The sequence below is a fragment of a genome, assembly GCF_019968955.1.
Source record: "MAG: Porospora cf. gigantea A chromosome Unknown PgA_NODE_104_length_39462_cov_358.928, whole genome shotgun sequence".
Classification (NCBI taxonomy): Eukaryota; Apicomplexa; class Conoidasida; order Eugregarinorida; family Porosporidae; genus Porospora; species Porospora cf. gigantea A.
The window spans coordinates 12,314-39,462 of NW_027151245.1; the positions used below are offsets into that span (position 1 = coordinate 12,314).

General features: G+C 55.5%; 13 protein-coding genes across 25 annotated transcripts; 8 read left to right on the forward strand and 5 right to left on the reverse strand.

Moving 5' to 3' along the window:
* Positions 1-37: 37 nt before the first annotated feature.
* Positions 38-1,403, forward strand: KVP18_002162 (uncharacterized protein; the record flags this gene model as incomplete). Of its 3 annotated transcripts, XM_067952849.1 has the most annotated exons (2): positions 38-705; positions 734-1,403. In XM_067952849.1, 2 exons carry the CDS (start codon positions 38-40, stop codon positions 1,401-1,403), a joined length of 1,338 nt encoding a protein of 445 aa, XP_067814002.1. The 3 variants fall into 3 exon arrangements, with proteins under 3 accessions (XP_067814002.1, XP_067814001.1, XP_067814003.1); XM_067952848.1 differs by lacking the exon at positions 734-1,403 and having other exon boundaries at positions 38-709; XM_067952850.1 differs by lacking the exon at positions 38-705 and having other exon boundaries at positions 885-1,403.
* A 73-nt stretch (positions 1,404-1,476) lies between these two features.
* Positions 1,477-2,584, forward strand: KVP18_002174 (uncharacterized protein; the record flags this gene model as incomplete). Of its 2 annotated transcripts, XM_067952873.1 has the most annotated exons (2): positions 1,477-1,576; positions 1,605-2,584. In XM_067952873.1, the coding sequence occupies 2 exons, from the start codon at positions 1,477-1,479 to the stop codon at positions 2,582-2,584; spliced, it is 1,080 nt and encodes a 359-aa protein (XP_067814026.1). The 2 variants fall into 2 exon arrangements, with proteins under 2 accessions (XP_067814026.1, XP_067814025.1); XM_067952872.1 differs by having other exon boundaries at positions 1,562-2,584.
* A 419-nt stretch (positions 2,585-3,003) lies between these two features.
* KVP18_002177 (uncharacterized protein) lies at positions 3,004-3,996 on the forward strand (the record flags this gene model as incomplete). The annotated part of the gene is made up of 1 exon (XM_067952876.1): positions 3,004-3,996. The coding sequence occupies one exon, from the start codon at positions 3,004-3,006 to the stop codon at positions 3,994-3,996; it is 993 nt and encodes a 330-aa protein (XP_067814029.1).
* Positions 3,997-4,044: 48 nt separating this feature from the next.
* On the reverse strand, positions 4,045-6,648 carry KVP18_002181 (uncharacterized protein; the record flags this gene model as incomplete). The annotated part of the gene is made up of 1 exon (XM_067952881.1): positions 4,045-6,648. The coding sequence occupies one exon, from the start codon at positions 6,646-6,648 to the stop codon at positions 4,045-4,047; it is 2,604 nt and encodes an 867-aa protein (XP_067814034.1).
* A 48-nt stretch (positions 6,649-6,696) lies between these two features.
* Positions 6,697-7,949, reverse strand: KVP18_002180 (uncharacterized protein; the record flags this gene model as incomplete). 2 transcript variants are annotated; one of them, XM_067952879.1, is made up of 2 exons in its annotated part: positions 6,697-7,572; positions 7,599-7,949. In XM_067952879.1, the coding sequence occupies 2 exons, from the start codon at positions 7,947-7,949 to the stop codon at positions 6,697-6,699; spliced, it is 1,227 nt and encodes a 408-aa protein (XP_067814032.1). The 2 variants fall into 2 exon arrangements, with proteins under 2 accessions (XP_067814032.1, XP_067814033.1); XM_067952880.1 differs by lacking the exon at positions 7,599-7,949 and having other exon boundaries at positions 6,697-7,590.
* Positions 7,950-8,095: 146 nt separating this feature from the next.
* Positions 8,096-13,503, forward strand: KVP18_002182 (uncharacterized protein; the record flags this gene model as incomplete). Of its 2 annotated transcripts, XM_067952882.1 has the most annotated exons (2): positions 8,096-8,134; positions 8,164-13,503. In XM_067952882.1, the coding sequence occupies 2 exons, from the start codon at positions 8,096-8,098 to the stop codon at positions 13,501-13,503; spliced, it is 5,379 nt and encodes a 1,792-aa protein (XP_067814035.1). The 2 variants fall into 2 exon arrangements, with proteins under 2 accessions (XP_067814035.1, XP_067814036.1); XM_067952883.1 differs by lacking the exon at positions 8,096-8,134 and having other exon boundaries at positions 8,437-13,503.
* A 145-nt stretch (positions 13,504-13,648) lies between these two features.
* KVP18_002164 (uncharacterized protein) lies at positions 13,649-14,453 on the forward strand (the record flags this gene model as incomplete). Of its 2 annotated transcripts, XM_067952855.1 has the most annotated exons (2): positions 13,649-13,714; positions 13,743-14,453. In XM_067952855.1, 2 exons carry the CDS (start codon positions 13,649-13,651, stop codon positions 14,451-14,453), a joined length of 777 nt encoding a protein of 258 aa, XP_067814008.1. The 2 variants fall into 2 exon arrangements, with proteins under 2 accessions (XP_067814008.1, XP_067814009.1); XM_067952856.1 differs by lacking the exon at positions 13,649-13,714 and having other exon boundaries at positions 13,887-14,453.
* A 74-nt stretch (positions 14,454-14,527) lies between these two features.
* On the forward strand, positions 14,528-16,614 carry KVP18_002168 (uncharacterized protein; the record flags this gene model as incomplete). 4 transcript variants are annotated; one of them, XM_067952861.1, is made up of 4 exons in its annotated part: positions 14,528-15,238; positions 15,265-15,318; positions 15,347-15,815; positions 15,848-16,614. In XM_067952861.1, 4 exons carry the CDS (start codon positions 14,528-14,530, stop codon positions 16,612-16,614), a joined length of 2,001 nt encoding a protein of 666 aa, XP_067814014.1. The 4 variants fall into 4 exon arrangements, with proteins under 4 accessions (XP_067814014.1, XP_067814015.1, XP_067814013.1 ...); XM_067952862.1 differs by lacking the exons at positions 15,347-15,815; positions 15,848-16,614 and having other exon boundaries at positions 14,528-15,301; XM_067952860.1 differs by lacking the exons at positions 14,528-15,238; positions 15,265-15,318 and having other exon boundaries at positions 15,425-15,895.
* An 8-nt stretch (positions 16,615-16,622) lies between these two features.
* KVP18_002176 (uncharacterized protein) lies at positions 16,623-18,242 on the reverse strand (the record flags this gene model as incomplete). Its single annotated transcript, XM_067952875.1, has 1 exon — positions 16,623-18,242. One exon carries the CDS (start codon positions 18,240-18,242, stop codon positions 16,623-16,625), a length of 1,620 nt encoding a protein of 539 aa, XP_067814028.1.
* A 185-nt stretch (positions 18,243-18,427) lies between these two features.
* KVP18_002178 (uncharacterized protein) lies at positions 18,428-18,706 on the forward strand (the record flags this gene model as incomplete). The annotated part of the gene is made up of 1 exon (XM_067952877.1): positions 18,428-18,706. One exon carries the CDS (start codon positions 18,428-18,430, stop codon positions 18,704-18,706), a length of 279 nt encoding a protein of 92 aa, XP_067814030.1.
* A 70-nt stretch (positions 18,707-18,776) lies between these two features.
* KVP18_002167 (uncharacterized protein) lies at positions 18,777-19,586 on the reverse strand (the record flags this gene model as incomplete). Its single annotated transcript, XM_067952859.1, has 1 exon — positions 18,777-19,586. The coding sequence occupies one exon, from the start codon at positions 19,584-19,586 to the stop codon at positions 18,777-18,779; it is 810 nt and encodes a 269-aa protein (XP_067814012.1).
* A 24-nt stretch (positions 19,587-19,610) lies between these two features.
* On the forward strand, positions 19,611-25,465 carry KVP18_002163 (uncharacterized protein; the record flags this gene model as incomplete). Of its 4 annotated transcripts, XM_067952853.1 has the most annotated exons (4): positions 19,611-21,026; positions 21,055-22,053; positions 22,093-25,031; positions 25,060-25,465. In XM_067952853.1, 4 exons carry the CDS (start codon positions 19,611-19,613, stop codon positions 25,463-25,465), a joined length of 5,760 nt encoding a protein of 1,919 aa, XP_067814006.1. The 4 variants fall into 4 exon arrangements, with proteins under 4 accessions (XP_067814006.1, XP_067814004.1, XP_067814007.1 ...); XM_067952854.1 differs by lacking the exons at positions 19,611-21,026; positions 25,060-25,465 and having other exon boundaries at positions 21,244-22,053; positions 22,093-25,035; XM_067952851.1 differs by lacking the exons at positions 22,093-25,031; positions 25,060-25,465 and having other exon boundaries at positions 19,611-21,170.
* A 90-nt stretch (positions 25,466-25,555) lies between these two features.
* Positions 25,556-27,001, reverse strand: KVP18_002165 (uncharacterized protein; the record flags this gene model as incomplete). The annotated part of the gene is made up of 1 exon (XM_067952857.1): positions 25,556-27,001. The coding sequence occupies one exon, from the start codon at positions 26,999-27,001 to the stop codon at positions 25,556-25,558; it is 1,446 nt and encodes a 481-aa protein (XP_067814010.1).
* Between the last annotated feature and the right edge of the window lie 148 nt (positions 27,002-27,149).

Sequence of the window (27,149 nt, forward strand, 5' to 3'; positions counted from 1 at the left end):
TGTAAATTATGGGGTGGTTGTTGCAGAAAACAAAAATATGGTTTCGCGGGTGACACGAGTGAGGCGGCTGTCTCTGGTGCTGTTGTCGCTGGGGGGTGTTGTGGTTGCGGGGGCTGCCTGGTGGACCACGAGCATCCCCAGGGAGTCGCTGGGAGTGGGACTTGCGCTCTTGCAGTCCCTGCAACACTTCGCTCCTGGGCGGCTCAAGGTTAAGCGGTCGCGGACCCCTGGTGTGATCATCGACGATGATGGCGTTATTTTAGGCGACGACGTCACCGATCATGTGCTCAACCGAGTGGAGCGCTGGCCCTTTGGTCCATGGGAAGACCAACCTGAGCCGTACCGAATCTATAAGGACCTCGTTGAGAATCCGCCAGTACAAATGAAAATCAATATCATCGCGTTCTCTGACGAGTTCGGAATCCATGCAGAGGATGTGCGACCGCTTTTCGACAAGTTCGAGAACCAGATAGGGCCGCTTCACCGAATGTTCAATGTTGTCACTAGACGCCGAGTTCGGCACCGCACAGGGCTGGAGGATATCTTAAAGAAATGCAACCACGCCGACCCCACGAAGTGCGTCCATGTTGGTGTGCTGTCGGACAAGCTTTTCCCGAACGCGGCGGTCACTGAGCCAACATCCACAATCCCGTTGGAGTGGAATTTTGCAGTGCTCGTAGCTACGCGCGACGCATCGAGGTCGATGTAAGTGCGTTCTGGGAAAGAGACCCAGCCAAAGACTAGACGTAGAAGACTGGGGGACTCTCGTTATCATGCCGCACAACTCTCGAGACCACAGATTCAGACAGCTGGATCTCGAAATGACTCTGAGGCACTGGCAGTCGCACATTCGGGCAAGCCTGGGTTTGGCAAGCAATTTCAATATGCAGGCGGAGCATCAAGTGATGAGAGGACACGACACGCAACAATTCCATATCCAGCGGAAGCCGGACCAACTGATGCTCGACTGGGAGGCGCGAAGGCTTGAGGAAGAGCTTCTCCGATCTAGGTACCACTTGTCTCTACGAACTCTGCGTGCCATTCAACGTCTAAGCGAGGAGCTTCCGGACTTGAAGATCACCAGTGAGATGGCGACAACCTTCAAGGACTGCGCTCACAAGCTGCACGACATCAGCGAGTTCCTCGCCAGAGACGACTTTTCCGTTTCTCGGCACATTTACCAAGCCACACTGGCCGCCCACTGGGCTCAGAAGCGCAGCGCGGACGTCGAGGCCCACCCAGACTCTCAGGCAAGTTCGTTTTTCTCTCTGGAATGGAAGGCAGGCGTTTTCTTGCCTCTCGCCGTGCCGATCGCCGCTACGGTTCTGGGACTCTTAGCCCTCGAGATCAACGAGAGTGTATTGAACGTCGAGAGTGTCCAAAGCGTCGTGAAGGCGGATTGAGTGATGTGTTAAGTGAACAGGTGCGATGTTTTCAGCCTGGAGAAACTCACCACGCTCGTGTGCACTTCTCCTAATGTCCGAGACTGTTGCAGACTGGAGCACTGTGCCAGACTTCGAGTTCGCTACCCCGCTCGCGGCCTACCAACCATGTGTCCGACATGAGTACGAAGCTCGTGAGGGAGCAGAGGGATCGAAACGCAGCCGACGACTTCCGAGTCGCCGCCTTCGATGACGACCCTCCAGAGTGCATTCTCAGTGAGTCCGCCCTCTACCCTCCACACAGCTTCTCCCGGCTTCTGGCTTTGCTCGTTTGTCACCATCGTGGGAGTTATTTTAATCAGAAGACTGGTTTCGTGAATGAGCCTGTGACCTACGAAAATCGCACACGCACCATGACCCTCGATCTCGCCGATCTGTCTTTTGCTGTCGATGTGTTGAGAGCTTACGAGGTCGACGTCGTTGGGCAGTCCAGTTCGGGTACGCTGCTGGCCTTGAACCCGCCCGGCCCGTGCAGCGTTTTGCCAAAGCTCAAATCGTTCACCAGCGACACTCAACTTCTAAACGAAATAGCGAGCCTTAAAGACGTTACGCCTTCATCCAACGAGACTTGCGATCCGATAGGGGATGTTCTTCAGCCTGATAGGCCGCCTAAGGCGAAGCGCCTGCCAGAGGAGCACGTTCAGACCGCTCTGCAGTTCTTGGACTCCCCGCCAGACTTGATATCCACAATGCAGCTGGACACGGATGCCAGTTGGGTGCGAGCCATGAATTTCTACCTTCACCACCCGTTTGTAAGGACATGGCTTGAGACCCTCCCCATGGAGACCAAGCAGAGCACTGCGAAATACTTCGCAGAGACCTTCCAGCGGTACCGCCCTGAGGTTCGCCGCGGCAAGGATGACCTCGTACCGGCAGCGAATGCTGAGTTCAGTTTGTCCTCCAGTGAATGGTTGATTGCCGACTCGGGCATGGATTTCCTTCGGACCCTCGTTCTGGGCCAAGATCCCACCACGTGCCACCGAGGTCCTCTATGCGCCACGCTGCGACACCTCTACGAGTGTGCGGGGGAAGATAGGTATTCCTACCTAGTGAAGACGGGGAAAATGGTTAAGGTCAAGGCCGCGTGTGGAGGCCTATTTGAAGGAGTCTTAGACGAGTTCGAATTGTCAATCATGCGGTGATATGGGAACTGCTTCTGCTTCAATCTCTCCTGTGTCCCATATCCGCTCTTCTGTGTTGCCTGTAAGGTACTCTGTCATTAGTTTCACCTTGACTCCTCCTTCAATGGCGTCTAGCTTTCGCTGAGCCCTATCCACCTCCTCACGGTCCATACGTCCATTCGTCTGCACTTGCCCTCGGATCAGTCGAGCCAGAATTCTGGCGTTCGGGCGTGGCCGAGACACTTGCTTGCTTTTCACCAACTGTTCATCATCGCCGCCGGCGTGCCGCTTCAGCCTCTTGCTGGTGAGCCACGTCTCCTCCGAGCTAGAGCTGCATCGCCGCCGGCGGCTTCTCTTGTCGTTGTTAACCATCGCATGTAAGTATAATCACCATAAACCACTGCCACCCTTTGAGACCGAATCTAATATAATTAGTTCCAATGGACCTATCGGTGGACTCACCACTTGATTACCCACCAGACGCCACAGAAGCGACGACGGTGTCTGTAAAATGGAACAAGGACACGTTGCGTATCCCGTTCTCCCCCGTGGAATATAGCACCAGCACTGTTGCCGAGTTGAAAGCGCTGATTGAGGTGCACTCAACCGTGCCGATGGATCGGCAGAAATTACTGGGTCTCCACAGGCTCGTGAAGGACGACTGTCTGTTGTCCGACCTACCTTTTAAGAAGCTGAACCATGTTGTCCTTGTGGGAACTGCGCTGAAAGACAAGTGGATCGACCTTGAAGACTTAGACGATATCCCCGAAGTCTACAATGACTTTGACTACGACGAGAACCAGACAGAAGTCCTCTTAAGCGACCCTCTGCATGCCAAAAGATTGAGGCTAGCCACACAGAAGACTCAGGTTTCCATTATATCGCCGCCGCGATCCAACAAAAAGTTGTTGGTGCTGGACTTGGACTATACCCTTTTCGACCACAAGCACTTGGCTTTGGGTCCGCGTAGTAAGAGGCCTCATCTGGACGAGTTCCTCGCTGCTGTTTACCTCCACTACGACATTGCCGTCTGGTCGCAGACACCCTGGCGGTGGGTGGAGCTGAAATGCACAGAGCTGGGCATGCTGACGTCGCCGCACTTCAAGATCTGTTTTACCTTAGACCGAACATCCATGTTTACCATCTGCAGCCGAACCACCAAGCGACACCGACTCCATGAAGTCAAGGCGCTGCAAGTGATTTGGAGCCACTTCCAGCAGTGGGGGCCGCACAACACTCTGCACGTGGACGATGTGAAGCGCAACTTCGCGCTCAACCCGCTTAATGGCGTGCCGATCACGCCGTTCAAGCTCAAGAAACAGCACACCATCGACAACGAGCTGAGCTTTCTAGCTCGGTACCTCGAAGAGATCGCCGACGTGACTGACGTCCGTGAGGCGGACCACCGAAGGTGGCGGGAGAGGTTTGGGTGATATTTATATTGTAAGTTCCAGATTTCCAGTTCCAGAGCACTAGATTCGTTAGTTGCATTCTGAGTCTCGGTACGCCTTGCCATAGTAGGAGTCAAGCAGCAGCTGCTTCAGTTCGGAGATCAGCGGGTATCTGGGGTTCGCTCCAGTACACTGGTCGTCAAATGCGTTGAGAGCGAGCTCATCAACCTTGGCTAAAAAAGCGTCTTCAGCAACGCCCAAAGCTTGAATCGACTTGGGGATGTTGAGTACCACCTTCAATTCTTCAAGCCAATCAACGAAACGGCACACCTGCGAGTCCAGGTCGTCATCTGGCTGCGTCAAAGACAGGCGCACCGCCAGCTCAGCATAGCGTTCTCGCGAAACCGAATGGGAGTACTGACTGAGGGCTGTTTGCTTGGTCGGCGTGGCGGTCGCGTTGAATCTGACGACGTTGCAAATCAGCAGAGCGTTGGCCAAGCCGTGAGGAATGTGGAAGGCGGGGCCGATCTTGTGGGCCATAGAGTGGCAGATTCCGAGAAAAGCGTTGCTGAACGCCATCGCGGCGAGACAAGAACCGTTGTGTACCTTCTCTCTAGCAAGTGGATTGGAGCTGCCTTCGTTATAGGCCGTGGGAAGCCACTCCTTCAGTAGCTTCATTGCGCTAAATACGTACCCCTCAGTGTACTCGGAAGCCATTACGGATGCGTGAGCTTCGACGGCGTGCGTGATGGCGTCGTACCCGCAGTAAGCTGTGAGGGAACGAGGCTTGTTCAACGTGAAGTTCGCATCCACAATGGCCATGTGCGGAGTCAATGCATAGTCGGCTAGAGGGTACTTTATTCCTTCGTCATCTGTCACGACAGCGAAAGGCGTCACCTCGGCGCCAGTGCCAGACGTGGTGGAAATGCACACCAACATTGCCTTCCTTCCCATTGGAGGGAACTTGTAAACCCGCCTTACGATATCCAGGAACCGGAGAGCCATGTCGTGGAAGTCCGCTGTGGGGTGCTCGTAAAGCACCCACATGAACTTCGCGGCGTCCATTGGACTTCCGCCACCCACCGCAAGTATCACATCAGGCTGGTAGGCCAGCATTCTGGCGGCTCCGCGCCTGCAGACCTCCAAGGTGGGGTCGGGTGGCACCTCGTGGAAGACATCCACCTGCATGCCGTACTCCTTACAGTACCGAATTACGGGCTCCACGTAGCCGTGTGTAAATAGGAAGGTGTCTGTGACGATGAGGGCTCGCGATTTTCCGACGAGGTCCTTCAGCGCGACAGGGAGACACCCGCGTTTGAAGTAGACAGCGGGAGGGAGCTTCGTCCACAGCATGTTTTCAGCTCGGAGTGCGACAGTCTTCACGTTGATAAGATGCTGCGGGCCCACGTTCTCTGAGGTGGAGTTGCCGCCCCAGGTACCACAGCCCAGAGTCATCGAAGGCTTGAGTTTGAAGTTGTAGAGGCCGCCGATGCCTCCCATAGAGGTGGGCTGGTTCAAGAGGATTCGGCAGGTCTTCATTCTTTTTGAGAACTTCTCTATACGGTCACGGTTGCGATCTTGGTCGGTGAACATGCAGGACGTATGACCCTTGCCTCCAATTTCCAACATGGTCTCACACTGAGTGACGGCGTCATTGAAGTCTGCAGCCCGAAACATGCCCAAGGTGGGCGAGAGCTTCTCGTGAGCCCACCAGTCCGAGGCGTCCACGCGCTCGCCTTCACCCACGAGAATCTTGGTGTCGTCTGGAACGTGCACTCCAGCGAGGCTGGCAATGTAGGCAGCGGGCTTGCCGACAACCTCCGCGTTGAGGGTACCCTTAGCGAAGATTAGGTCGCCTACAAGCTTCTTGTCCTCAGAAGACAAGATGTGAGCCTTCGAGCGCCGGAGCTCACTTAGTGTCTGGGCATATACTTTGTCTACGACAATGATGGCCTGCTCCGAAGCGCACACTACTCCGTGGTCGAACGTCTTGGACATTATCACTGAGGCAACTGCTCTCTTGAGGTCCGCGGTCTCGTCGATAAGCACCGGAACGTTGCCGGCTCCGACACCGAGCGCGGGCTTCCCTGAAGCGTACGCCGCCTTCACCATACCAGGCCCTCCTGTGGCTAGGATGATGTCTATGTCCGGATGCTTCATCAGCGCGTTGGAGAGCTCCAACGTGGGCGACTCAAGCCAACCGATGATGTCGTTGGGGGCGCCTGCCTCGACAGCCGCGTCGAGAACGATCTTCGCTGCGCGAATGGTGCATACCTTTGCCCGGGGGTGAGGGCTGAAGACAATGCCACATCGGGTCTTTATGGCGCACAGCGCTTTGAATATGGCCGTGGACGTCGGGTTGGTCGTGGGTACCACTGCCGCCACCACGCCAGCGGGTTCAGCGAGCTGCATCGTTCCGAAGACATGATCTTCGTCGATGATGTCACAAGTTTTCATGTCTTTGTAGTGGTCATAGAAGATTTCAGCTGCGAAGTGGTTTTTAATCACTTTGTCCTCCACTAGGCCCATTCCTGTCTCCGCCACTGCATCCTTCGCCAGCTGGATGCGCTCTGCATTAGCAGCCATGGCCGCGGCTTTGAAGATCGCATCGACCTTGTTCTGAGGGAAACTGCAGTACTCAGCTTGAGCCTGTTTCACACGAGATACCACCACATTCAGCTCGTCCATCGACATGATTTATACAGATAATACGCACAGTACACTGACGTGGCGTCATAGAAATCATACATGTGTTGGACTTCGGATGGTCAGCTGCCTTTTGGGGCTGCCAGACGCTGGCGATCTGACCGAAAGGCTCAGAGGCGAGGTGGCCTCGCAGTGGGCGGGCTCCTCTGCAGTGAGGCCCAAAGGGGAGTCGGGATCAGCCGCATGGAGCCAAGAGCAGCACATTACTGGTTGAGACCACCATGGTTTGCGTACAGGCAGTAAACTGCTGAAGGTCACTGAGCCGAAAACAACCACCACGATGGCTACTGAGTTGAGCCAGTTCAGCAATGCCCAACCGAGAGCCACCTCCACGAGCCAGGTGCCAACAACTCTTTGTAGGTTGAGCACCGTCCGCCATACGGCCGATAAGAGCTTGGTGAAGACCAAGCCAGAGACTGCAGTCAGACCGGCAGCGAAGGCGTAGGCGAATGCAGACGCCACAAGGGAGGGGCTTTGAGACAGCTGATAGAGCGTCTCTGAAGTTTTCTCCAGACCGGCGACTTCTCCAACAAGCAACAGCGTAATGGTCAAGAACATGCCTACCAAGCTGCTATACGCCAGCCCTAGGAAAGGAGACACGCTGTGCTTCCGGAATACGCGTTCTTCCAGCACGAACCGCCAAGAATTGCATACGGAACCCATGATCGCCAGCAGAATTCCGAGCCAGTTTAGCTCGGGGTAGGCAGTGCTCGCGGAATCCTGGGTGGTCAAGCCGTAGATGGCGCTCAGTAGCAGCCCAAGCGTCACAGTAAACAACCCGACCCACTGGTACACCACCAGGGCCTCTCGAATGAAAATAAGACTTGAAAGAGCCGTGATCAGCACGGAGAATGAACGCAGGACTTGCACCGTTGATGCGAATGTGAAAATGACCGCGTAGTTGAAACAGAGCTGTGTTGGCACACCCATCCACCCACTTTCGAGATGAAGTTCAACAAGGAGGGCAGAACCCATGTGCCCAGACTAGTGGTGGGCTTCAGGAACGACGACTCGTTCCGGACTTCGAAGTGACCCAGAGGGCAGTTCCGAGTCACCCGCAAAGTTGCCTGCACTACGCACTGATCTGCGCCCCACGCCATGAAGACAACCATCTGCCCAGTAAACAGCAGCAGGGCTTGAAATAGAGGCGCAAATAAAAACTGAGGAGTGCATCCGTTGCATGGACTGACCCTCTGTCTGTTCATAAACTTGCTCCCGACGTTCATATAGGTGCCTGTGATTGCATTGATTCCGCAGAACAGCAACAGCACCAGGTTTTTCGTTTCCATCGGGGGCGGACGGGGACCGTTAAAAAATATGCGGATTCTCTGCGTTTATCAAGAGCCAACCGATTTCCAAGGGTAAACGCCCAGTGCTACATAGTGTTCCACGTCATCATTAGTATAGGGGAAATTCCATAATTTGCCAATCGACCATGAGCGAATCTGCAAAGATTCCACAAGGTCAATACGAGGTGAGAGTACCCGTGTTGCCACCACGCAGGATATTATAGATGGCAGCATAGCTGCAGCCACCATCGCATACCGATGCACTGATGGCGCGTTTATCTATCCCATTACTCCGTCTAGCGCTGCCAGCGAGTACTACGAGAGTCTCAGCGCAGCTAACGAGCCAAATGTCTTCGGCAACGTCCCATCTGTGCGGCAGCTGCAGTCGGAAGGCGGCGCGGCGGGGGCGGTTCATGGCGGCCTTTCTGTTGGTTCGGTGGTGACGACTTTCACGGCCAGCCAGGGCCTCCTCCTCATGATACCGCCCATGTACAAGATCTCCGGCGAGTTGCTCCCATGCGTGTTTCACGTCTCCGCTAGGGCAGTTGCCGGGCAGGCCCTGTCGATTTTTGGTGACCACTCAGATGTGATGGCTGCCAGAGCCACTGGGTTCGCCATGCTCACCGGTTGCACTGTTCAGGAAGTGGTCGATCTTTCACTAATCGCGCACTGCGCCACGCTAAAGGCGTCAATCCCTTTTCTTCACTTCTACGATGGCTTTCGTATAAGCCACGAGATTCAAAAAGTTCTGATGTTCGATTCGGAGTTCATCAGATCCTTCCTGCCAATGGACGCCGTCCATGATTTCCGTCAACGTGGGCTGAATCCCTGCCACCCCTACCTCAAAGGTGCCTCCCAAGGCCCAGAAGTGTACTTCCAGAACCTCGAGACGGCTAATCCCTACTACTTTGCTGCTGCCCAAATCGTCCAAGATGTGATGGACGACTTCGCGGCTAAAGCAGGCCGTCGGTATCAGACGTTCGACTTTTTCGGCGACCCAGCAGCGGAGTCCGTGGTGGTTACCATGGGCAATGGCGGGCCAGTCATCAGAGAGTATCTGGAGGCTGACCCGACATATGGGGCCAAGCGTGGCGTGATATTCGTGCGGCTTTTCAGGCCTTGGGATATGGAACGTTTCATGGCCGCGTTGCCTAAGACGGCCAGACGCGTGGCTGTGCTGGACAAGACGAAGGAGTCCGGAAGTCTGGGAGAGCCTCTGTTCCTTGATGTCTGTGCCACCGTGCAGCAGCTGAGCCCATTGCCGATCAAGGTAATTGGTGGTCGGTACGGGTTGGGGTCACGCGAGTTCACACCCACAATGGCTGCTGCGGTGTACGGCAACCTAGAGAGACATGACTCACTCTCACGCTTCACCGTGGGCATCAACGACGATGTCACCAATCTCAGCATTCCGCTAGGTCCCACGCTGATGTGCGTGCCTGCTGGTACTCGCCAGTGCATGTTTTGGGGTATGGGTTCTGATGGCACGGTCTCCGCCAACAAGAACGTAATCAAGATCATTGGGAAGTCCACCTCGATGGAGGTACAGGGGTTCTTTCACTACTCCGCCGACAAGGCCGGTGGCCTAACCGTCTCACATCTGCGCTTCGGCCCCAAACCCATCTACAGCCAGTACTTGCTGGAGGCCGCGGATTTTGTAGCGGTGCACAGAGACCAGTACATCTACAACTTCGACGTCACGAAGAACCTCAACGAGAACAGCACCTTCGTGCTGAACTGCGTCTGGAGTCCTGAGGAACTGGAGGAGAAGCTACCCACGCACGTGAAGCGCCAGATAGCTGCGAAGAACGCCAGTGTCTACATTATCAACGCCTACCGCGTGGCTAAGGAGACTAATATGGGACGCCGGGTAAACAACATTCTTATGACGTGTTTCTGGAAGCTCTCCCACGTGATTCCTTTTGACCGGGCCCTGGCCCTATTCAAGGGCGCCATCCAGAGCAGTTACGGCAAGAAGGGACAGCACGTCGTCGAGGCCAACTACAAAGCGGTTGATGCCGCTCTGGAGAACCTGATACACATCGAGTATGACAAGACAGCCTGGCTGAACGCTGATGGGGCGTCTACCACTGACACTGACGAGACCGTACATGCTACAGGCACCTCTGGTCACTTCGCGGAAACGGTGTTGAAGAAGGTGAACCGTATGGACGCCGACATCCCAGTGAGCAGCTTCACGCATTACGAAGGGGGTCGGTTGCCCTTGGGCACCACGACCTACGAGAAGAAGGGTATCGCGCTGGAAGTTCCGATCGTCGACATGGACAAGTGCACTCAGTGTAACTACTGCGCGTTCGTATGTCCGCATGCGGCAATCAGACCTTTCCTGCTGAACGACGACGAGGCCGACAGCGCTCCATCAGAGTTCGTCTACAAGAAGTCGAAGGGGGTGCCTGAGTTAGCTGCGTTCAAATATCGGATTCAGGTGGCGCCTTTGGATTGCACAGGCTGCCAACTTTGCTCCATAGCGTGCCCAGACGACGCTCTTACGATGACTCCGCTTAACGAAGTGCGCGATCAGGAGACTATCCACTGGAACTTCGCCATTAACTTGCCTGACAGAGGAGAAATGGTGCCTGGGGCTGCGCGTAGCACCTTGAAAGGCTCTCAGTTTTACAAGCCGCTGCTGGAGTTCTCCGGCGCTTGCGAGGGCTGTGGCGAGACGCCCTACGTAAAGCTGCTTACGCAGCTTTTCGGCGAGCGCCTCCTCATCGCGAACGCTACGGGGTGCTCCTCCATCTGGGGTGCCAGCTATCCAGCAGTCCCCTACACAGTCAATGCGAAGGGCTTCGGTCCTGCATGGGGCAATTCCCTCTTCGAAGACAACGCAGAGTACGGGTACGGGATGGTGATTTCTATGACTGAGCGCCGACTGCATGTCAAGAAGCTGGTGGAGCAGGTGGTGAGGACTGCTGAAATCGCTGCGTTGTGTCCTCCCGAACTGATTAAGCTTCTCGAGGAGTGGAGCAGCAACTGGAAGGACGAGAACATTTGCCAACGGGTCTACGAACTGTCGCAGCCGATGCTGCTGGAAGTCAAAGACAAGCACCCAGCGCTCGGCGATCTCTGCGCCAATGCTGATCAGCTACCCAAGATCAGCATCTGGATGGTGGGTGGAGATGGTTGGGCCTTTGACATCGACTTCGGCGGTCTGGACCACGTCTTGGCACAGGGCGTCAATATCAAGGTCCTCATCCTTGACACCGAGGTCTACTCCAACACGGGGGGACAGGTTTCGAAGGCTACGGTGGCGGGCGCGGTGCATAAGTTCGCCTCTGGCGGTAGAACCCGAAACAAAAAGGACATCGGCATGCTCATGATGGAGTACGGCGACATCTACGTGGCTTCCTGCGCGTCATCGGCGAACATGGCTCAGACAGTGCGAGCCTTCGTGGAAGCGGACAGATACGATGGACCTGCGATGATTCTGGCATACAGTCCATGCATCGAGCACCAGTACATCAAACCCTTCCATCTACAAATCCTGCACTCGAAGCTAGCCGTTGATAGCGGCTATTGGCCTCTTTATCGGTACAACCCCGCGCTGGCTGAAGTGGATGAGCCCCCTTTGCAGATGGACTCCAAAAAGCTGAAGGCCAACATCGAGGACATGATCGACAGAGAGAACCGATTCGCCTCTCTGAAGCGCATGAACCCGGAATTGGCCGCGAAGGCGCTTACGCAGCTTCGTCGGTGGGCTGTCGATCGCTTTAACAAGCTCAAATTCCGAGCTGAGTTCGGCGACGACGGCCACTTAACACTGGCCAATCAAATCGGGAAGGATGAATCAGCTGTTGATGTGCTATACGGGTCGGAGACGGGCAACGCGGAAGAGCTAGCCGGACGAATTGGAAAAGCACTCAGGACGCGCGGGCTAGGGTGCAAGGTGCGGTCCATGGAGGAGGTTGATGCTGACGACCTGAAGGAAATGAACACGGTTGTTATCGTATGCTCCACCGCTGGCCAAGGCGAGTTCCCAAGCAACGCTCACGACCTCTGGGCTTCCCTTTGCAAGGCCCACCCAGATGAAAAACCTTTCAAGAGCGTAACCGTAGCCACTTTTGGGCTGGGTGACAGCTCGTACGTATTCTACAACACTGCGGCCAAGAAGTTCCACGCGAAATTCCTTGAGCTGGGTGCCCAGGAGGCCCTGTCGATTGGGCTAGGCGACGACATGGACGACGAGAAGTACGACTCCGCATTCGGGGACTGGTGGCCTGAGTACCTGCTTGCAATCAAGGCTCCCGAGGAGCAGAATGTCACCGAGGACCCCGATCCTCCTGTCTACAAAGTCGAAGAAGTCCCTGCCGTCGAGTATTCGCCTGTTCTCCATCTTGGAACTACACACGTCCAGTTGGTCAAGAACGAGCGCATCACCCCGCATGACTACGACGTGGAGGTACGACATCTGGAATTCGACTTGTCGGGTACCAGCATGCAATATAGCCTGGGCGACTCACTTGCTGTCTGGCCACGCAACTCTGTGGAGTCGGTGGACCGATTTTGCGCCTACTTCGGCTTCAATCCTAACGTGACGGTGAAGGTGTCGCCTGCCGGCGGCGATTCGAGCGTTAAGCACCTCAGCCTGTTCAAACAGCCCATAACTGTCCGTCAGCTGTTTGAGGAGTGCCTTGACATCGAGGGCAAGCCGAACCGCGGTTTCTACGAGGCCCTGTGGAAGCACTGCAAGGACGCTGTTGAGAAGTCAGACGCGAAGTCCTTGTTGACGACGCCAGAGGGGAAGAAACGCATCAAGGACTATCTGGAAGAGACGATGACGTTCTGCGACGTGCTCCGCATTTTCAAGTCGGTGAAGCCCTCGTTGGCCGAGATGATTGACCTGATTCCTCTGATGAAGTGCCGATACTACTCGATTGCTTCTTCTCAGAAGTACGTTGGGGAAAAGAGCTTGCATCTTTGCGTGGGCATCGTTGACTGGCACAACCCGCAGGGACAGTTGAGAACTGGAGGTGCGACAGGCTTCATCCGGCGGCTTGCTGCTCGCAAAGATGAGTCCCACGTTGTGTGTGGCCAAATCAAGGCAACGGCATTCAACTTGCCGCCCAGCGACACGATGCCGATGCTAGTTGCCGGCATGGGAACGGGCATAGCGCCGTTCAGAGCTTTTATCCAGCATAGGGCCTGGTGCAAGCAGAATGGACGAGATGTCGGCCCCCTAGTAGTGTACTTCGGATGTCGCTACCAAGCCAAGGACTGGCTCTACGGAGACGAGATGCAGGCTATGGTGAAGGCGGGAGTGATCACCGAGCTGAGATGCGCCTTTTCTCGAGACCAAGAAGAGAAGCATTACGTTCAGCATGAAATTTCCAAGGACCCGGATCTGTTTTACAAGAGGTTCGTAGACCAAGAAGGCTACTTCTACATTTGTGGCTCCGCGAAGCAGGTGCCGATTGACATAAGGAAAGCTGCGTGCAGCGTCATCGCCACTAGAGAGGGAGTTTCCCACGAGGTAGCGGAGGCGAAGATCACGGAATTGATTATCAAGGGTCGGTACAACATCGAGGCCTGGTAGACTGAAAGTTTTGACGTGCAGAGGCAAGATTGATTTGACTTGCAGAGGCTAGCGAGTGTTGATGATTTAGCTTGCGGTCGGTGTGCGTCCAAAACTAGGTTTAACTCGAAAGCTGCTTTCGGATCTGGCTTATCGGCATTTTGTTATGACTTCTTTGCATGTCGCTCCTGCTGGACTGCTTCCCTGGGTCCCGAGTGCCACGAGGGTAATGGTGAGGGACGACCACACCAACTACCCAGCGGTCTACCCACTGGGCTTGCTCCAAGTGCGGGACTCACCACGAAGCTTTCAGCCTGTTCTGTCGCGCGTGTGCGAGCCCATCACCTAGCCAGGTCTACTCCCCTCTGAAGCAGAGTAAGCTGCCTATAGACGCGTTCTACGTTATGGACCTACCTGTGAGTTGGAACATCAACCGCGACTTAATTCTATCCAAAAGGAAGAATCTTTTGGCACTTTTACACCCAGACAGGGCTGAAGCCCCAAAGGACGCCGAAGCTCACTTTCAGACTGTATCCAACTCGTCCAAGACCCTTCTGCACGACGTATCCAGAGCCAAACACCTCCTAGACTTAGGGTGGGGGCTGAAACTGTTGGCTGAAGGCGGCAATGGAGAGACACTCGTGGACCCTGCCGAAATGCTGGAGATCATGGAAGTCGCTGATCAGATTCCCTCGTTGGACGCTGCCTCGCTGGCAAGTCTTAAACAGGAGTGGAGTCGACGCCACCTCGCAGAAACTGAGCGCACCCACAGTAAAATACAGCACTTGATTGACGTGACTGCTCGCCATGTCAAGAACCTCGAACTCTTACCCGGTGTGAAGGACGACGCAGCGATCACCTCTGCTGTAGACGCAATCGAAGTCTCTGCCGGCAGGATGCAGTTTGTCAACCGGATTCTGGAGGCTTGCGCAAAGCGAGAGCGACAAATAGAAGGAATTGAGGTAGATTGACCTCTGTGTCCACAACGAAAAAGTGAGATGCTGATGAGATCGTATAATAATATCTTTATATAACTGAGTTGATTATGACTACGTGGATAGTCTCAATCTTAGCGGCTTCATCGTATGCCTGGTGTGAAAAGCTCGGCTCCTTCAGCCAAGGTACAGACAATCTGTACTGCCACCTCACGGGGTGCACCGACGTGAGGTGCGTTGATGCAGCCTCCCAGGCAGATTGCTTCAAACGCACGCTCCCAGTGGATGTCGTGCGGAGCAACGCCATTCCGGCGAGGCATTGGGGGTCCGGAGTCACTCACAACTCCTGTTTGAGCCAGAAAGCCATGCAGGCTGTCGTGTCTCGTCAGTTCGCCGGTGATGTCCAAAGTCAATTCACGGGCGTGGACGGTCCTGAGAAGTGGAAGGCTCTTAATCTGCATGATCGAGGGGGCGAGGCATGCCAGACGTTCATGCAGTTGAAAACTACGTCGAATGTCCTTGGTCGTGGACCCGCGTGGTTGGCGTACGCAGCGCTGCGCTACCCCTTCGAGAAGGGGCTTCCAGAGGTTCTCCCTGACCAGTTCGCAGACCATGTATGGTCCAACCAGTCACTCAGCGACGATGGCTGGCTCTGGGCTTACGATCATAAAGAAGAGTGCTGCTACTACTTTTATGGGGACACGTCCCTATTAGAAGATCCGTCTACTTCTCGACACATTCAGTACGGACCACAATTCTGCGACTCGTGGGAGGACTCGCCTCGTCGCCAACAACAGCCCGGAGACAGCGCTTCCGGCATCGTAAGATACTGGCGTCCCATCAACAGGTCTGTCCCGACGGAGGAGTGTCGAACCTGGCTCTAGAGTTCGTGTACTCATTTGTGAGTGTTGAGTGCATGTCACACCCAGGACAACACGTTCAGCTACAGGGACTCAAAAATAGAGACGGGGACGCAGGTGGAAGCCTTCGTTAAGGATGCTACCCTTATGTTTGACAGCGTGAAGGTCGGACTCGTTTACTTCGAGGACAAGTACGTTTCGCCTCAGAACAACGTTCCCTACAAGCGCCTGCAGTCCCTGGTGGACTACCGCAAGTCGGAGTTAGGTGAACTCATCAGACAATCGGTGTCCAAGCCCTCCTTTGGGCAGCCAGCAACTTCGCTCGACAGCTATATCTACGCGCTGAAAGATGAGCAGATGGGCTGGTACACAGGCGGAAATGTGGACGAGAAAGGACGTACGGTGGTGCGGTTCATCGCTTTGGCAACAGACGCTCAGTACAGAACGCCTGGATCCACCCCCAACGTATCATCTCCCACATTCGAGAAGTGCGACATCTCCAAGAATCAGGATCCGGCAACGACCAATTACTGTACTGGTAGGCAAAGGAGTAGCTCACTTGAAAATCAGTTCTTCCAGCTGACGATGCTAGGGAGATGCTGTACCGAAATTCTGTGAGGACTGTAGTCTTGATGGCGGGACCTGAAGGTGTGAAATCAGAGTGGAAGTTGACCTTGGACAATTGGTCTCTATACGGCGTGCCTGTAGTTTTGACGTCCGCTGACGTATCGGGGGCAGATCTGTCCAGGATAATGAAGGCAAGCCTGGTACAGTCCATATGTGATGACAAACCCTCGCCTACGACGCCACCACCAACGCCCCCCACACCGCGTCCGCCGACGACGAGCACCACTGTGGATCTTTCACCCATCATCGATGAGTGCACACAAAGGATCTCGGGAGGCGGAAAGGATTCGGCTCCTTGTTCAGTCCTCTGTAAAACTGCATTGCCCAACCTTGGACCGGATTGCAGGAAGGACGCCTGCAGCCTTATCCGCTGCATTAAGGAGCAGTACGACAGCACCTGCGTGTCTGACTGCGACAAGACTACTGTTGTGCCACCTCCCGTCCCCTCAGGAGGAGGCGGCGGAGGAGGCGGCGGAGGAGGAGGAGACGGCGGAGGAGGAGGCAGCGGAGGAGGTAACAAAACCATAGCCGTGGTTGGAGGCATCGCGGCCGCCGGAGCAGGGGTTGCCCTGCTCGCGGGCGGCGCCGCCTACATGTTCTCGAGTGCGCCAGCTGTGGTAGACGTGGTGGATACCTCGGCATTTGAGGGCCAAGGGGCTGCCGCGGAGGTGGAGCAACAAGTGGAGATCAGTAAATCCTTCTTCAGTTGATATGACAATTATGACAAACGAGGGTTTAAGGCGGCCTGAGCACCGGCGTTTACTGCGTTCTTGCCCTGATGGTGCAGATCGTGCTCCTTCTTCTGTATGCGTTCGCCGAGCTCTCGAAGAGTGTTATGCTCCTTCAGACGGGCCAGACGGTCTAGGGCCACGTCCTCTCTCAGCCATGACTGGGCCAACTCACGAATGGCAGCCAGGTCTGCTGGAGTGTCCAAGGGGAACTGGTAGGCATCCCGGGGCCGCCAGACGAAGTACAGGATGGCGGCCACCTCCAATGATAAGTATATCCAGAACAGCGGTAGGTAGCGGCCCATGAGGGCACTCGAGGCGGTGTTGGTTGAGTATCGACCCATTACCTCCGTTATGTAGGCCGCCGCGGACCATTCAGGACAAGTATTGAGCAGCATTACATTTATCCCTCCAACGGACACTACGGTGACCATCGTGAAACCCACAATCAGATCCGCGTGAGTAGCGTTCTTCCTCAGTGGGGCTACTCGCAGCCCAATCAATAACCGTGAAAAGGACTTCCAGAACCCACAAATCGGCGTGAGCAAGAGAAAGCTGTACAAGGGCCCGTATACCAGCAGCAACAGAATAAAGGCGCCTCCGGAGGAGGTCACGGCCAGTAGTCGGTCGAACACCCTTATCGCCGCCATTCCACCAGTGATTCGCGCATGGATGGTCTCACCGACCTGAATCGTCCATAGCAGAGCCACCACAGCGCAAACGATGCCCAGAGTTAACCACAGCCAGGCTTGCACACTGTAAATACCCTTGTACTTAACGGTCTTTTGCAGAGCGATGTGATGTCGTCGTAGGAGGCTGGTGGCGTGCAGGTATTTCTCCACGATGACAGCGTTACGGTAGCGCTTCCACCGCCCTCGACAGCCACGCAGCGCCAGCACGCGTCCTGTGCGTACCTTTAGTCCTTCACCCAGGAGCCGCAACGTGGTGGCCACTTCCAAAAGGTCCTTCTGGTTGTCCTCGGCCGCCTGGGCTGTTGCGGGGACCGGACGATCCACATACCGCAATATGCAGTGTAGCGGTATTGAGACAAGCCCCACTGGACCAAAAACCATGACGAAGAACATGCCCACCCACAGAGTCATAGCGAGTGCGTAGTATCCGAAGTTTAGGTGATGTCGTACAGGATTACCGACGTCGTTCATCTCAACGTATTCACCTATCAGCAAAAATAGGAGTCCTGCTGCAGCCAGGCATATAACAAAGGTTGCCAGCGCCCAGAAGCTGGCTTTGAACCACGCAGACTTCCTCCAATTGGGCTTCGCCGACCCATGCGAGGACTCCGCGCCCGCAAACAGCAGTGCGTAGGGCGCGAGTAGCATAAGGTACAAAAAACAGCAAAGGTACGATGCGGTCCAGTACAGGTCTGGAAGTATGTTCTGTCCTGAGAAGCCCGCGTATACGTCCACCGGTAGCACCAACAGGCCGTTAGCTGCGAACTGCAGGCCTACAATGGCGGCTAGCTGTCCTACATGCCCCTGCAGGAACTGCAGGTCTCGTGGGTCGATCAAATCGAATACACCTTTAACAATTAAAACCAGTGAGATTAGGTTAACAGCGATAATGCTGATGAGGATATTCCAGGCATACATAAGAACAGCTCGATTATCGTACTTTTAACCCTGACTTATCCTACCAACGGATACTGTGGGGCACGTTCGCCTTGATCAGCGTCATAACTGAGTAAATTTGCCCGCTGCCGGATCTTGGCGGAACAGCGAGGATATTATGAAACGTACTCGACAAATTAATTGGGGTAAATTCTGATAATTTTATAATGGCTACGACTTTCCGTTCGGAGTGGACGCGCGTGCGGCGGAGATCAACTGCTGCGTGGTGCGCGAGCAAATCGCTCGCAGTGAGGGTCTGGCACTCGAAGAGCAGCGCTGAGTTTGACAAGTGGGTTCGGGATCATCTGGGGGAAATTGGGGAGAGGTCGCAGTCCGAAGAGGACTCTGTCGCCGTTGGGGAATCTAGGACTTCGACGACCGAGGAGTGGATGAACGACTCGGTATTGACGGTTGACGAGTCCGCGGTGACTGTGAACGAGTCGTGATGACTTGTAGTTTGTGTAGTTACCTTAAGTCCTTTTAACTACATTATCAGTAAACTGCATTTGCGATACTTCACATGTAAAACGCTTCTTGACCGTTACAGGTGTCTTGTTGACAGTTGTGGAAACTAAGGGAATTGGGGGTCAAGGCCATTGGTTGCTGCTGGAACGGTGGCATGCCGTAGATCTGAGGCTGGAAGGCTGCTTGTCCAAAAGGCATGGGCATCTGCATGGGGTACCCAAACGATTGTCCCATCATGGGTTGCCCTGGAGCCATCATATGATGGGCCATAGGTTGTTGAGCCATGGGCTGTTGTTGCATCATCTGCGGGATGGGTTGGCTCGCGATTTTCGGCTGTGGAGTCTGCGTACGATAACCGTGGCACTTGGGGCACTGAGTTACGCCTCTCATAGCCGAATTATGGGATTCGACGAGGATTCGTGAGCGTGATGCGTTCTTTGCAAGGTCCATGTCTGGCCGGAGAACGCTTGAAACCACCTGGTCGCATGTGCACTCAGGCATGCAGCTGCAAACCTCCAGTATGACGTCGTCTTCGGCCTCGCTTTCGCTGATGATGCATGCGTTGTAGTCTCCCGGAGGCAGCAGTGATTTCAGGCCTTGTAGTGCTGCCCGAACCCTCGCCGACTTCGGAGCGTCACCACGTATCCGCCGCGCCCGTCGCCTGGAGGACGCAATGGGGAGCGGTCCGTTGGAGGACCCCAACGGCGTACTGCTTTTCGCAGTGACAGAAGGTCGGACGGTGGAAAATCGAGCCGAACGCTCGTCGCTGGGGAGGTGGCACGAGCTGGAGCCTGTCTCAGCCATGTATTCCTGTCCGCAGTCTTCATAGTAGCCCTCCTCGTCTTCAAAGGCGTCCTCCATGCACGTTAATGCCGAATTCGCTGGATGGGAGAGTACTGGGCATCAGAGCAGTTTCAAAAACTCTTCGAAGAGGTAATATTGCTGCTCAGAAACCGAGAGGTCCATGAGGAGTCAAACCGCGAGTTCCTTCAGACGCTAAAGTGCCGAACAGAATGGTTCACCCATCCACTGATGACTCCTGACATGGACGGCATGCCACTTCCCGAGTATATGTCCAAGCATTGTCAGATGACGTTGGTGCACTATGGATTGCCAGTGGACAAGGCTGGCCAGCTGGCACGAGCAGATGGATCTCGGAGCGCGGTGACTGAGGCCAGCCTACCAGAGTCGTTGAAGCATGGGCTCAGCACTGTGTCGCAGGCTCTTAACCTGGACCAGAAAGCCTGCGCAACCTTCTACGAAACGCTGCTCCGCGACAATCACCGCAGTGGCAACATCAACGCGCTGGTTGTGGCAGGGTACCACAGAGAGCAGGAAGCGCAACTACTGTGTCTCATCACCCTGCTAAAGCACATGGGTGCATCCGGCGCTGCTTTGGGGGTGCAGGCCTCCGATTCAGACCGTTTTACGCGTCCTGACGGAGACCTCTACGTGCAGTTTGAGTTCTTTAAAGAGTTGCTCCGCCGCGGATTCGCTTCCAACCTGGTCGACGCCCTGAAGAACACGATTTCCGACGCTATTAATTTCAGCGCCGCACCGAGTGGCGATCTACTCTGCTCGCTCAATGCTCAGAGGTGCCGAAACCTCATCGACATGCTTTTTGAGCTGCTCCAACAGCTGGTTTCCCTCTTTGCCTTGGAAACGGAGACCGTGCTGCAGATGCTGTGGATGGTGCCCCACTTGGTGGATCACCAGAAGCTCGACGCGCAGATTCTCACGTCCAACAGCAATCGGCCGACCGCTGTGGACTTCGACAATATGCTTCTGGATGAGGAAAGCATTTCTACGCGACGTGAGGCAGGGATGCGTGTCTCGAACCGCGTCGTGTTCTGTGTTCTCTGCGCACTGGACCCGGCTCCAGCCCGATGGTCGACATCGTCTCCGGCCGAGTTAACAAGTCCACGCTGGCGGTGGACAGAGAACACGGACCCGTTAACGGAATGGTTTAAGAAGGCGGTCAAGGAGCACACGACGGATATGTCTCCCTCGCAGGAGTTCTGGTCTACGGATAACCCTCTTGGGCTGCTGGCGGCCTTCGTGGTTAATGGCTGCTTCTCAGAGGATCCGATTTGTCATGCATTCACGACTGGTCTCACGACGTCAGCCTGCATTCAGACGCTGGAGGGTGCCTACACCACCTCCTACAGAGATCAGGTTTTTGCAGCGCTTGTGACCAGCAGCATCCTCCGGTGCCTTGTCAAGCCAGTGATGTGGCAAGGCTTGTGGCAAGTGGCACGTCAAATCGCCAAGCGCAAAGGTCGCTCCGCGAGTGGACAAGCAGTGAGTGGCTCGGGATCGTGTTACACAGGCGAATCTCTCTCGTTCGTTTTTGATCCCTCTTATTCGCCTGATGAGCCGGGTGACCCGTGTTCTCCCCGAGGTCGCCACCCAGGTGGACCGAAGCTCTCTCCATTCTCTGCCTGACCTGTATACGAAGCTCATTTCCGAGAACAGTTCCTTCACCAACACAGTCCATCATCCGCTCCACACCGAAATCATGAACCTGGCTGGATGTTGTCTCGCAAGAATCCATTTCGATAAAGGCGCTGGTCTTGCCGTGGCCAATGCGCTAACGAATCAGCCCACCTCCCTGTGGTTCTACGTGCCTGGCAGCCTGGTTCGAACATCGGATATGTTCCGCGCCGTGGTGGGGGGCGCGCTTCACGAGCTGCACCATCACATCAACTCCACGGAGGAACGGGAGTCGTTTAACAAGGGGCTGACCCACAGCTACAAGGCCATACTCGGCGTGGTGGCAGCCGGAACATACAGCCAGCTTTACTCGAAATTGCCTCTGGAGTCCGTTTTCGATAAAGCCATCGACTACCGTCTCCTAATGGACACCTCCTTCAACTGCCTTAAGTTCCCGACAACCAGCAGCATCAGCGGCCTCAACACGCTCTCCATGCTTAACATCAAGTCAGCAGCCCTGGAGCTACTACTCTGTTCCCGCGTAGATTCTCCTGCCATGATGTACGGTATCCTGCGCGACCTCGTTGACCATCTGATGCCAACGTTACGAACGGATGTGGCGTTGTCGCTGGGCTCCCACGCGACTGCGCCTCCCGACGACGGCCGATTCGCAGTCACGCTGCTGTCAGTGGTGCTGACTTTTATGAAGTTCATGGGCTACAGGAGGCGCTTCGGGGACTCCCTGGGACAGTTTCTGAACTTGAACCGGCCTGCAGGAACACTAGACAAAAGTCTCGAACAGGCGGTGCTAGAACTGGTACTGCACAATTACCTGCCTGCCCTGGTGAGGCCCGCCAGCGTCGGGGAGGACTCGGCTTCTGCTCCGAAGAGACTGGTAGGCGCCTTGGTTTCGTAATCGCTCACATTGTTTCAGTCCAACGTAACATTCTGGCGTCTCTGCGCTGTGACTACGAACTTCCTTTCGATGATCCTCAAAGGGCCGCTTCCTACGGAGACGCATGAGACGTCGCTGATGACACAAGCTTCGAGGGAGTGTTTCTTCGCTCGCGACGCCCGATCTGGTGCAACGCTGCACCTCGCGGAACGACTGATGTCTACCGATTCCGTGGTCCTGCAAATGATCCTGTGCTTGACCATTGCAAGCGGCTCATCTCGACCTGTATCGCTATCTAGACACAACCTGGCTGACTCCTTCCGACACACTACCCACTCAAACTGCTTAGCCCTTCTTCGGACAATGTTCCAGCGAGATGCCCTGTTTGCTGCGCTGGCTCCCACGTTGCACACTACTCGCTGGGATGTGCACCTCTTCGAAATGGCTAACTTCCCACTGCTGCACAAGGCCGATCTCGACCGGTTACTTCAGGGAACCGGCGGCCGAACCTACGTGGAGGAGCTGTTGAGCTGCAGTTGGACGCCCGCGCTAGCTCACCTTGGCGACGGCTCTGCCTACAACCTTGTAAACGCGAGGGCGGCTCTGTTCATGGTATACCAGGTGGCCTGCAGGCACCCGGATATGCTGGGAGAGCTCTGCGCAAAGCCCCGCATGGCTAAGGACCTGCGCAATCTGCAGCGTGCCTATCAACACGTAATGACTGCGGCGATCGAGGACTGTCTGCCTGTGTTACCCATTTCGTACGAGCAACTTACCGACCCGTTCACCCACCACGTCTTCGCACAATCAATCGTTTGGCTGGAGAGGGCCGACTACCTCAAGGAAGTCGCGGAGGCGAAGCTCGGTCGCGCTGAGTCGACTTCCTTCTCCATGATGGGCCTACCAGTATCCAACCGAACGGGATATTTCACCAACAGCTTGATGGATATGGGCCTGACTCTCGCGGATGACATTCTTATGGACGCCACTGACGTCTGCGTCGGCCGCCTCATTCTCCGAAACACCACGGCGGACCTACGACTCCGCCAGTGTCTGCTGCTGGACCTAGTCCCCTCGGACACGATGTTCACGCTGCAACCCACCTCGGGCTTGGGCGCGCATCACTACCCAGCCGAGGCCTGCGAGCCCAACCACTGGCGAGTGCCGCTGCCGACCTTTGCAGTATGGGCGCTGGAGCAAGCCTGCCGCCCTACACTGGAGGCCCAGAATATGGCCGGGCCCTCGTTCGCGCTGTGCTTACTCGGCATGCGGAGCACGGATCACTACGTCCCTCTGGACGCTGGCAGGCAACTGCCAGCACTAACTACCTCTGTGCCTTTAACGTGGCTGAAATTCGTGCAGGAAGAAGAGGAGTTGTGGGAAACGCAGCCGTCTCTGCAGGTTCTACGGGCGCTCATAAACGCCATGCACATCAAGCCCAGCGCCCCTACATCAACCTGCTGGAAATCCCTGATGGCGTTGCGGCTGGTGACCTTACTGCTGGCGTCGGCTCAGACGAAGGATTTGGCGGTCCATATAGTCTATGTTCTGTTTCCGCAGCGATTTGCAACGTTGAGCGAGATGGGAAAGACGAACTGGCAGCTGCTCTCTGCTGAAAAACTCCCAGTGCTGGTGCTGGTGTTCGCATCGCTCGTCGAGTTGTGCACGGAAGAAGCCAGCGCCATGATTGACGTCCGCCTCGCCGACGAGACGGCCTCTGGTGTCGACCAGGACTGCCGCCTGAGAATTCCTCCATGGGTAGTCCTCACCAGGGACGACGCGGGATTTGACGCCCGACTGAGACAGCTCCAAGAACAGGCCAGCGTGGTGCACAGCAGTCTCTACAGAAGTTTGGAGCGCGACAAGCTCCTTACGGACTGCCACGTAGTTACTCGGCAGGTTGGCGGCCAGCTGGAGCGACTCTACACAGACAAGATCTCGAGGATTCGAACGAGGATGGACCAGAAGTCAGTCGCCTTCGCCACAATCTGGAGTCAAATAGAGAACCACCACCTGAACATCGTGGATGCTCCACGGTTCCCATGTAAAACCTGTATCGTGACGGTGGACGTCATGTGTAAATCCGGAGCGCTTCTGCTGCCCATGGTCTCCTCTGGAGGGTCCACCGCCACGGAGGAGGCGCGTAACGAGGCGGTGGACAACCTCCACATGCTAATTCAGAAGCTGCGGTGCCAGAACAGCTACTGCGTGACGCTCTTTGGCCTACAGTTGCTGAACAATAGGCTGTGTCGGTACCTCGCGGATTGCTTGCCGATGGTCAACCCGCCCAGAATATCGAGGGGGCATGTAGACATCCAACAGGATCAAGCCGTAGAGCTCAGCCGCAACCTGATTCAAGACCTCCAGTCGGACTTGAAGAGGATGGGGAAGACAGGCAAAACTGGGCTTCACCCCGCGCAGCTCGCACACACTTGTGGTTGGTACTCCGTCTCAGCGGTGTACCACCTGCTGGCTCACCTGGCCTCACTAGTTGACCGCGTCAGACCGGACGTCTGGGAGAACCTGCTGCCGCTGCCCTTCTGGCAGGACCTGTTTATGACTCTGCTCGATGTCATCTGTTTGGCGCAGCCGCACCAGGAGGTCGAGTATGTGTGCCCCATAAGCGCGCTTCCCAGCCCCCTCGCCGCATGCCTCTATCCTGCCATTCTGAGCGCCTCCCTGGTTTGCTACTTTGTGGATCGGAACGGGTTGCAGGCTGATTTGGTCACAAGTCGAGGTTGCTCGAAGGCAGTAAATCAGATGCTCACCTTCGGTGTGCTCGCGGGACAGGAGAGCCAGAAGGAGAATGTGGTCCCATTGCTGGAGATGGGCGCCTCCTACGCCATGGGCAGCGTGCTGCTGATTCTCAAATCCATGATAGCTTCAACGCACTCCGAGAAGGTAGCGTCGCTGGTAGAATCGAATCTACCCAAGCTGCAGCGCCTTGTTCAGTCCTGTATGGTTCCCGGCTCATCCAAGTGAGTCTTTTGCCACACTTTCATTCAGACGTTGCTTGTGTTTGACGTATCACCTCGTGGCCTCTGTCCTCACTAGACTCCCCTACCTACACGAAGTTCTGATGAAGGATGTGGAGTCCAACTCAGGGGAGAGCATTCTGGTGATGCTACTGTACCCAAGTCCAGAAGTCCTCGCTGAGGACGGAAAGGTCTCAACTCAGGTGGTGGCCTCGCTGCTCCTCTTCACTCGCGTGTTTCTCAAAAGCGGCGTCACACTACTCCGCAACAACCACCGAGTCGGCCGAGCCACTGTAACCTACCTGATGCTCTGGTCTCTGCACTGGCACAACCTCCTGATGACCAGCGCGGAGCATGAGGAGACTCAGGGTGCAGTCGTCAGTTTTTGGCAGTTGCTGTCGGCTACGTGCGATGTGAGAAGCGTTCAAGAACATTAGCCTTTGTCGTCATGCATTAACATTAACTGCGTTCTTCGTCCAACACTGGCTATAGACACCCCAACTCGCTGTTCCACCGACCAACACTGGCTATAGACACCCCAACTCGCTGTTCCACCGACCAAAGTCGACTCCCAACTGGTTTGCTGATGGTCGCACGAACTCGAAGGCTCTGACGAAGTCTGCGAACTGGATAGCTCGGAAGGAGTCGTGCGATGGTACATGCTCAATTCCTCCATACGAGTCTAGCGCCTCGATATACGGAAACTCTCCAGCCTTTACACAGAGAGCCTTCAGGTCGGAGCAGTTCCATCCGTCAGTCTTTCGGGCTAGCACCTGCAGGTCGTCGGCAGAGAGGTGACACCCCTGCGGAGCCTCGCCTTCAAGGACATACCGTAACTGGGCGGTACGCGACTCCTCGTCCGGCAGTGGCACGAGGACCCGTTTGGTTAGCCTGCGAAGCGCGGCCTCATCTAGGTTGTCAGGCCTATTGGTTGCTCCTACGATCACCACGGTGTTCAAGGCCGAATCAAACCCGTCCATCAGAGTAAGGAACTGGTTTTTCATACGGATTGAGGCGTCTTCCTCCTTGTCACGCCTTTTTCCTAACACGGCATCGATCTCGTCAACGAACAGTATAGCCGGGGCGAGCTTCTCAGCCACCCGGAACAGGGCCTTCACTATTGACTCGGTTTCTCCATGGAATTTGGATATCAGGGTCGCGCAAGTGACATTGAAGAAAGTCGACCCAGCTTCTGTGGCAATCCATTTTGCCAGAGTCGTTTTCCCAGTCCCAGGGGGCCCGAAGAGCAGTACGCCTTTGGCTGCCCGCAACAGGCCACAGTGTAAGTCGGGTCTTCTTATCGGATTGATGATTTTTATCTTGATCATCCGCTTCAGATCCGCAAGCCCTGCGATATCGACCTCACGGACCTGGTCTTTGGGGCCAGCCACCATACTCAGCGCGAGTCGCACGAGCTCAGGCGTAGTGTCACCGTCGCATATCTCAGCAAGGTCCCCGAGATCGTCTGCCTTGGTTGATCCGCCCGTCAGAAGGAGTGTGCGTTTGCGACTCTCTTGTACGCTGGCATGTGCTTCTACAGCAACGGAGACGCCCTGTGCCGCTCGCGCTTGCAAGGAAGCAGCCGCAGTGCTGAACGCTGCCTCTTGACGTGCTGTGACCTTGGAGTCCTTCACCTTGGGGTCCTTCACCTTGGAGTCCTTCACCTTGGAATCTTTGGCCTTGGCGGAGTCACCGTAAAAGGAGTGCAGTTTTGGCTGGCCTCTCGGCTTGGCAGTTATTGGGGGTCCTGGCGAGATTTGCGGACGGGGGAATTTGTCAGTCACTGGGCTGTTCTGGTCTGACGGAACTTGTTTGTGCAATTGCAACTTGTCGAGTTCCTTTACAGCGACACACGAGTTCCAATCAGCAGCCGGCGGTTCAAAGGGAGGAATCAACTTTAGCAGATGCTCATCTCTGCGCATCGCAGCGAGCACCGCCTCAAGCTCAATGCTCTCTGGTCCACAGGCCGTCATGTATGCGAGATTGTTTTTTTAGTGTGTTCTTGCTGGTCATGGCCACTTCAGAGAGAGATTAAACCTACTTTTTCTACGATGGAAATCGAAGGGCTGGTGATACCGGAGGAGATACAAAGCATGTCCACAGGGGACCTGCGGCAGCGCA